This window comes from Littorina saxatilis, linkage group LG17 (genome assembly GCF_037325665.1).
Source record: "Littorina saxatilis isolate snail1 linkage group LG17, US_GU_Lsax_2.0, whole genome shotgun sequence".
NCBI classification, from domain to species: domain Eukaryota; kingdom Metazoa; phylum Mollusca; class Gastropoda; order Littorinimorpha; family Littorinidae; genus Littorina; species Littorina saxatilis.
This window is the reverse complement of record NC_090261.1, coordinates 63,964,968-63,974,640: the sequence shown is the minus strand read 5'-3', so window position 1 is coordinate 63,974,640 and position 9,673 is coordinate 63,964,968. Positions and strand designations below refer to the sequence as shown.

At 42.7% G+C, this 9,673-nt stretch overlaps 1 protein-coding gene across 1 annotated transcript; it reads right to left on the bottom strand.

Annotated features, from left to right (window-relative positions):
• Positions 1 to 6,736: 6,736 nt before the first annotated feature.
• On the bottom strand, positions 6,737 to 7,288 carry LOC138953358 (uncharacterized). Its single transcript, XM_070325157.1, has one exon. It carries the CDS (start codon positions 7,286 to 7,288, stop codon positions 6,737 to 6,739), a length of 552 nt encoding a protein of 183 aa, XP_070181258.1.
• Between the last annotated feature and the right edge of the window lie 2,385 nt (positions 7,289 to 9,673).

Sequence of the window (9,673 nt, the reverse complement as noted above, 5' to 3'; positions counted from 1 at the left end):
TTGACAGATTGCTGACCGAGCTGTCCAAGTTATTGTAACTCTGTCAATACAGGGTAGGTTGACAGAGTGCTGACCGAGCTGTCCAAGTTATTGTAACTCTGTCACTACAGGGTAGGTTGACAGAGTGCTGACCGAGCTGTCCTAGTTATTGTAACTCTGTCAATACAGGGTGGGTTGACAGAGTGCTGACCGAGCTGTCCAAGTTATTGTAACTCTGTCAATACAGGGTGGGTTGACAGAGTGCTGACCGAGCTGTCCTAGTTATTGTAACTCTGTCAATACAGGGTGGGTTGACAGAGTGCTGACCGAGCTGTCCAAGTTATTGTAACTCTGTCAATACAGGGTGGGTCGACTGAATGCCGACTGAACTGTCCTAATTCTTGTAACTCTGTCAACTCTGGGTGTTCGGGTCCCCACGATTTCTGGTGTAATATTTTCCGCTTTGGAATCGAGGGCTATTATCATTGTGTCTGTAGTTCTTGGTTTCGTTTCACAGACAAAATTAACACGTGCAAATCAACTTTCATTTTGATTTTGTTGTTGTTTTGGCAATGAAAATGTGCTTCCCTGTCTTCGAGTGAGTAGTTTTCTTTCTTCCAACAAAACATGTCTGCATTCATCCAATGGGAATGTTTCTTTCAGTCACGTGATCCAGTCAATCGAGATCGTGGACGCGAGGACGGGTGTCCCCGGGGTGGAGACAGGGCGGGTGGAGCGCGTCACGTACCGGGGAATTCACACCTACAGGGCGGATGTCCACTTCACCACCCACACGCTGGGCAACCAGGCTGTCTGCTTCGTCGCCACGGATGACCAAGGGTCAGTACAAACCTTTTTTCTTTTCTGTTTCTTCTTTTTTTTTTTTTTTTTTTTTTGGGGGGGGGGGGGGGGGGGCTACGTTGGTGGTGGTGTGAACTAGTATTACCTTGAAAAGTCGGGTGGGTCCCATCCCAGAGAGACAAAAATAACGGAATTCTGTTAAAACTGATGGTTATCCACAGATGAAAAAAGTAATACTATGCTTTGTAACAGTTAGACTAAAGTATGCGAATGTACGCTTGCATATCATCCATATGTGTACTCTCAGTCACCTTTCTCATTCCGTGTTTCAGCCTGTCCACAGAGCGGTGTACCGACGTGTCGCTTTACCCGCCAAGTGAGTCGTCTTTGCTTTCAGCACACTGTACAAGTATTCTCATCAAAACTGATCGAATAATGTGTGATATCGTGCAAAGTTGAAGCTGCATTTGCAAAAATGAAAAAAACGGAGAGCAGACTCAGCTTATCAGTTGGCTCGACTGACATACACACACAGAGCTTCAACGTTGAAGTCTTCTTCAGCGATATAAATATTGAGGAATGAAAGGAAGGGAAAAGAAAAGGATCACTAAAAACAGAAGAGGATAGAAAGATAAGACCTGCCAGTTTTCTTTTGTTGTAACTCGATCACGAGGAGTCGTTTGATATTTTATTTCGTTTAATTCATTTTACTGTATTATCCCATTGCTGTGAAATTCGGGCTTCCTCCAAATGGAAAGCTGGCCGCTGTAAGAGACGCGATAACCAGGTGTGTATCAGCCACCGGCAGTTATGGCTGAATGACCGAGGTCTTTAACGTGCCACTGTAGTGACACGGAGGAGGGACATGGATAACATCCCTGAGTCTGCACATAATGTTGACCCGTGGCCGTACCGGCCAAGATTCGAACCTGTGACCATAGGATCACAAATACAATGCTCTAGCAACTGAGCTTCCCGGACCCCAATTTTCCTTGTGCGAATTTACAATTGCACTTGATTTGCATATAATTGATCGTGGTGACGGGCGCAGTGGCGTGGTGGTAAGACGTCGGCCTCCTAATCGGGAGGTCGTGAGTTCGAATCCCGGTCGCTGCCGCCTGGTGAGTGGATCTCCCAGGTCAACTTATGTGCAGACCTGCTAGTAACTTAACCCCCTTCGTGTGCACACGCAAGCACAAGACCAAGTGCTCACGGAAAAGATCCTGTAATCCATGTCAAAGTTCGGTGGGTTATAAAAACACGAAAATACCAAGCATGCCTCCCCCGAAATCGGCGTATGCTGCCTGAATGGCGGGGTAAAAACGGTCATACACGTAGAAATCCACTCGTGCTAAACACATGAGTGAACGTGGGAGTCTAAGCACATGAACGAAGAAGAAGAAGAATTGATCGTGGTTTCTTTGTGAACTTGATTTGCATATCATTGATCGTGGTTTCTTTGTGAACTTGATTTGCATATCATTGATCGTGGTTTCTTTGTGAACTTGATTTGCATATCATTGATCGTGGTTTCTTTGTGAACTTGATTTGCATATCATTGATCGTAGTTTCTGTTTGAACTTGATTTGCATAAAATTGATGGTGGTTTCTGTGTGCAGACCCGTGTGATGCCCAGCCGTGTTACTTCGCGGCCACGTGTCTGGCTGACGGGCTGAACTACACGTGTGTGTGTCCCCCGGGCAAGACAGGACCCACCTGCAATGACTGTGAGTCCTCTCTGCCTGTACAGGTTCAGCACCCCCCCCCACCCCCCAACCCCGAATACCCCCCCCCCCCCCACCCCGAATGTAGAAAATCTGTGAGAGCGTCAATTTTCATTCGTTGGGGTAGCCTGTCGATAATGATTTCGGGCTGTTTGATCCTTATTGGAGTCGGACTTTTCAACGTATTGCATGGAAACGTGATCGGTAAATACAAAAACAGCAGGGTTTTTTTCCTGCGTGATTAGAGGACAGAAAAACAGGGGAAGAGTATTTTTTATCATCCTAGTCCCGACATCTTAATTTTGTTGAAAATTTATGGTTTTACATTAGGCAAGTAAACTATCGTTGTATCGATCTTTCTTTGTGGCGATCCAAAAGTACCGCTCTAGATTCACGTCTTACTAATGGCACCACCCTGTTATTGCGTGTTGACGTGTCACTGTCCAGGGTTAGACCCTTGTTTGTCCCATCCTGTTATTGCGTGTTGACGTGTCACTGTCCAGGGTTAGACCCTTGTTTGTCCCATCCTGTTATTGCGTGTTGACGTGTCACTGTCCAGGGTTAGACCCTTGTTTGTCCCATCCTGTTATTGCGTGTTGACGTGTCACTGTCCAGGGTTAGACCCTTGTTTTTCACACCCTGTTATTGCGTGTTGACGTGTCACTGTCCAGGGTTAGACCCTTGTTTTTCACACCCTGTTATTACGTGTTGACGTGTCACTGTCCAGGGTTAGACCCGTGTTTGTCACACCCTGTTATTGCGTGTTGACATGTCACTGTCCAGGGTTAGACCCTTGCCTGAGCAACCCGTGTCAGCACGGAGGGACGTGCAGGTCGAGAAGAAACTACTCACTCTACGCGTGCAACTGTGGGCGACTGGGATACACCGGTCGTCAGTGCGAGATAGGTGAGTGTCCGGCCTGCCTCGCGTCTGTTTCTAACATAACCTCAAGCTTATCATCTCACAAGTTGCCAATGCTCATCTTTGTCTCTTGGCGTTTGTTTCTAACAGCACCACAAGCCTATTTTCTCATAAGTTACCTACAGCACCACAAGCTTATCATCTCACAAGTTACCAACAGCACCACAAGCTTATCATCTCACAAGCTACTAACAGCACCACAAGCTTATCATCTCACAAGCTACTAACAGCACCACAAGCTTATCATTTCACAAGCTACTAACAGCACCACAAGCTTATCATCTCACAAGCTACTAACAACACCACAAGCTTATCATCTCACAAGCTACTAACAGCACCACAAGCTTATCATCTCACAAACTACTAACAGCACCACAAGCTTATCATCTCACAAGCTACTAACAGCACCACAAGCTTATCATCTCACAAGCTACTAACAGCACCACAAGCTTATCATCTCACAAGCTACTAACAGCACCACAAGCTTATCATCTCACAAGCTACTAACAGCACCACAAGCCTATTATCTCACACGTTACCAACATCACCACAAGTCTATTATCTCATAAGCTATCAACACTCCATATTGTCTCTTGGGGTCTGTTACCAACAGCTTACAAGCCTATCATCCCACAAGCTTTCAACACTCCATATTGTATCTTTGCGTTTGATACCAACAGCCTACAAGCCTATCATCTCACAAGTTATCAACACTGCACATTGTCTTTTGTCGTCTGTTAAAAACAGCACCACAAGCCTATCATCTCACAAGTTATCAACACTCCACATTGTCTTTTGTCATCTGTTAAAAACAGCACCACAAGCCTATCATCTCACACGTTATCAACACTCCTCATTGTCTCTTTGCGTTTGTCTTTAACAGCCTTCAAGCCTATCATCTCACAAGTTATCAACACTCCTCATTGTCTCTTGGCGTCTGTTACCATCATCACCACAAGCCTATCATCTTACACATTTATTAATAGCGAACTTTGACATCACTCATAACACTGCAGCTTATTTTGTGCTGAGTTTTTTCCCCGGTGTCGGATCCGGTCCGGTCCCCCCTCTGAAGTAGTCCCCCGGGGGACCAATTCGTGGCAAAAACTGCTCTATAATGGTCCCCCCTTAGACATCCAGCCTCGTTTTTCTTGTTACAATGTTAGTAATGTTACTAGCAATTTTAGAGAAAAGAAAGGAAAGAATCAGAGACTGGTTTCATTTCTTCTTATCAGTATTTATTTATTATTCATTTTATTTCATGTCATTTTTCTTTTGAACGGCATTATAAATCAGATCTATTTTATTTTCTGCAAAATATAGTCAAACAAAGAGATTGCTGTCTGTGCACTACATAATACCGGACGAAGATATAGATTGAAAATGGCTTGAATGCCTAAGAAAAACGAGGCTGGATGTCTAAGGGGGGACCATTATAGAGCAGTTTTTGCCACGAATTGGTCCCCCGGGGGACTACTTCAGAGGGGGGACCGGACCGCATCCTACACCGGGAAAGTCTGCTTGCCGAGAAGTAGAATTTGAATCAGATTCACAACATCACCAAAAGTGTGACGGACTGTGCGGCATTTCACAAAAACAATTAACCCTGGCAACATTTAAGTGAACACCATAATTATGCAGACGTCTCGGTCTGTCTTGTTTTCCGGTGTGTCATTAGTTATTTTACAACATAGTAGGAACTGGTCGATAATACATGTATTCCACTTCACGATGATGCCCGAGTTGTAAATGTGTAACTCGCGCATGTGCGCACACGGATAAAGACATTATAGAAGCCTTCATTTCACGAACTGTTGCAAATTTAAAACTATGTGTGTGTGTGTGTTCGTGCGTGCGTTCGTGCGTGTGTGTGTGTGTGTGTGTGTGCATGCGTGCGTGCGTATGTGTGTGTGTGTGTGTGCGTGCGTGCGTTCGTGCATGCCCACGTGCGTTCATGTTGCAACTCAACTCAACTCAACTCAAATTTTATTGGCTTCAATTTTCATAGAAGAATTTGTCTTGCGCTTGGGAGAAAATAAGAGTATAACATATAAAAACAGCATTCATATCACATTTCATGTATCACACACAGTAATCACTAGTATAAGCCTACAATTATCACATTTGTACCTGTATCATACATGCAAATAAATAGTATCACATTTCCACGTATCACACACAATATATACATTACATAACATACAGCAAGCTTCCATCTCCCGCGCCCCCCCCCCCCCCCCCCCTCCCACACATACATATCCTCGCACGTGCGTCGACTCCATACAAATGACATCATCAGTCCATTAACTAAAATGCACAATGACTAGTAGTGGGTACATGATACTTAATACGTGCTCAACTAGACCTGCTAACTAAAATAATAACAGAAACAAAAACAAGGACTGGGCACAACATTTACACGTGTGTGACCTACTTACATCAAGTGCCTGTGATCTATAAATAACAATGATTGCGTTTAAAGTAAAACATGAATAATGCCGATGTTTGCTAACAATGAATACATAATAACTAAGATAAGAATGTATGTGCTTTCATAATATGATTATTTTATAAAACACAGTGGGGAAATTTGGAAAATAATTTTTATACGAAACTGCGCGCATCGAGTCGAGCTCTGTGGCGTGTGTGTTCGGAGGCAGGAGACACACATGGCTGTGGATATTAATGTTCGGTGGATTAAAAAGGATACCCCGACTTCGGCAGGGCAGAAGGAGGTACAAGACGGTGTGCTGTATTGCTGTGTGTGAGTGTGCTGTGCAGACCTTCTGTGTTATGTGCATGTTCTATTCTAGTCTGTCCGTAGGCTTCATCTGAGGGCCTATTGTGTACAAGGGGAGGTCACTTCCGCCTTATAAACAAACACATGTGGAGACCCACAGAAATACCATAGCATCGTAATGAAAGAGGGCAAAAATACTGATAACAGTCTAGGACATTATTTCTAGGACTGACTAAGCAATGGAACAACATCATGATCTTCATAAGCAAATGATAGTGAGAACAAAACAGAATTCTTACTCTTCTGACTGCTCCCAGTGATTGACATTCAAAACAAACTGTTCTATTCTAAATAGTTGTAAAAAAACTTCATAAGAATAATATTAAACATACATACTTGATTTGTTTAAACATAATTCTAGTGTAAAAGTATACTTTATAAGTTGTGGAGATAATTTTAAAACATGAAGATAAAAAACACAGCAATAACATGACAACATTAGAGTACAATGCATTCCTAGCTAGCTCTGAGGAAAACTCCATTGTACATTTTTCAGTTTCACATGCATGCACTAAGTGGTATCATTGAGAACTGAGATGGCGGATGGAATAAACGACTTCCGCATGCGAGAGGTTCTACACTTTGCAGCTCTGTATCTACGCCTAGATGGCATGAGTGCAAACTGATCATGCAGGGGGTGCGATTCATCTTCAACGACCTTTCGTGCTTTTGTGGCTGTTCTCTTATGCACCAGTTCATCCAAGCTTGGGAACTGAACCCCAACCACCTTTTCTGCCTGTCTGATCACTCTTGCCAGATGGCTCTTGTCCTCTACAGTAGCCCCATAGTACCATACCATGAGGTTGAAGGTCAAAACACTTTCAATGCTGGCTCTGTAGAACATTGCCAGTATTTCAGGGCAGACCTTGAACTGCTTGAGTTTCCTCAGAAAGTACAGTCTTGAATTGCACTTGCTAACTACCTTGGCTATGTGTTTTGACCACGAGAGATCTGAACTGATGATGCAGCCCAAGTATTTGTACTCTTGTACTTGTTCTACCTCTTTCCCCCCTATCACTAGTGGCTCTGTTTCCTTTTCCCCTCTCCTAAAGTCTGTGATCATCTCTTTTGTTTTGCCCACATTGAGGTCTAGGCTGTTTGCGTGCGTGTGTGTATGTGTGTGTGTGTGCGTGCTCGCGTTCATGTGTGCGTGCGTGTGCGTGTGTGTACAGACATCAACGAATGTGACCCAGACCCGTGTCAGAACGGGGGGAAGTGTGTGGACCAGGTCAACGGTTACCTCTGTAACTGCATCAACGGCTTCACCGACTCCACATGCGGCACACGTGTGTATCTGCTCTTTACACTTGGATCACGTCCTTTTTACATTTAGTCAAGTTATGACTAAATGTTTTAACATCGAGGGGGGAATCGAGACGAGGGTCGTGGTGTATGTGTGTGTCTGTGCGTGCGTGTGTGTGTGTGTGTGTGTGTGTGTGTGTGTGTGTGTGTGTGTGTGTGTGTGTGTAGAGCGATTCAGACTAAACTACTGGACCGATCTTTATGAAATTTGACATGAGAGTTCCTGGGTATGAAATCCCCGAACGTTTTTTTTCATTTTTTTGATAAATGTCTTTTATGACGTCATATCCGGCTTTTCGTGAAAGTTGAGGCGGCACTGTCACGCTCTCATTTTTCAACCAAATTGGTTGAAATTTTGGTCAAGTAATCTTCGACGAAGCCCGGACTTCGGTATTGCATTTCAGCTTGGTGGCTTAATAATTAATTAATGACTTTGGTCATTAAAAATCTGAAAATTGTAAAAAAAAATAAAATTTATAAAACGATCCAAATTTACGTTCATCTTATTCTCCATCATTTTCTGATTCCCAAAACATATAAATATGTTATATTTGGATTAAAAACAAGCTCTGAAAATTAAATATATAAAAATTATTATCAAAATTAAATTGTCGAAATCAATTTAAAATCACTTTTATCTTATTCCTTGTCGGTTCCTGATTCAAAAACATATAGATATGATATGTTTGCATTAAAAACACGCTCAGAAAGTTAAAACAAAGAGAGGTACAGAAAAGCGTGCTATCCTTCTTAGCGCAACTACTACCCTGCTCTTCTTGTCAATTTCACTGCCTTTGCCATGAGCGGTGGACTGACGATGCTACGAGCATACGGTCTTGCTGAAAAATGGCATTGCGTTCAGTTTCATTCTGTGAGTTCGACAGCTACTTGACTCAATGTTGTATTTTCGCCTTACGCGACTTGTTACATTTAGTCAAGTTTTGACTAAATGTTTTAACGTAGAGGGGGGAATCGAGACGAGGGTCGTGGTGTATGTGCGTGTGTCTCTGTGTGTGTGTAGAGCGATTCAGACTAAACTACTGGACCGATCTTTATGAAATTTGACATGAGAGTTCCTGGGTATGATATTATCAGATATTTTTTTCATTTTTTTGATAAATGTCTTTGATGACGTCATGTCCGGCTTTTCGTGAAAGTTTCGGCGGCTCTGTCACGCCCTCATTTTTCAACCAAACTGGTTGAAATTTTGATCGGGTAATGTTCGACGGAGCCCGGACTTCGGTATTGCATTTCAGCGTGGTGGCTTAAAAATTAATTAATGACTTTGGTCATTAAAACTCTGAAAATTGTAAAAAAAAAAAACAATTTTTATAAAACGATCCAAATTTACGTTTATCTTATTCTCCGTCATTTGCTGATTCCAAAAACATATAAATATGTTATATTCGGATTAAAAACAAGCTCTGAAAATTAAATATATAAAAATTATTATCAAAATTAAATTGTCGAAATCAATTTAAAAACACTTTCATCTTATTCCTTGTCGGTTCCTGATTCCAAAAACATATAGATATCATATGTTTGGATTAAAAACACGCTCAGAAAGTTAAAACGAAGAGAGGTACAGAAAAGCGTGCTATCCTTCCCAGCGCAACTACTACCCCGCTCTTCTTGTCAATTTCACTGCCTATGCCGTGAGCGGTGGACTACGAGTATACGGTCTTGCTGCGTTGCATTGCGTTCAGTTTCATTCTGTGAGTTCGACAGCTACTTGACTAAATGTTGTATTTTCGCCTTACGCGACTTGTTACATTTAGTCAAGTTTTGACTAAATGTTTTAACATCGAGGGGGAATCGAAACGAGGGTCGTGGTGTATGTGTGTGCGTGTGTGCGTGCGTGCGTGCGTGTAGAGCGATTCAGACCAAACTACTGGACCGATCTTTATGAAATTTGACATGAGAGTTCCTGGGTATGATATCCCCGAACGTTTTTTTTCATTTTTTTGATAGATGTCTTTGATGACGTCATATCCGGCTTTTCGTGAAAGTTGAGGCGGCACTGTCACGCTCTCATTTTTCAACCAAATTGGTTGAAATTTTGGTCAAGTAGTCTTCGACGAAGCCCGGACTTCGGTATTGCATCTCAGCTTGGTGGCTTAAAAATTAATTAATGACTTTGGTCATT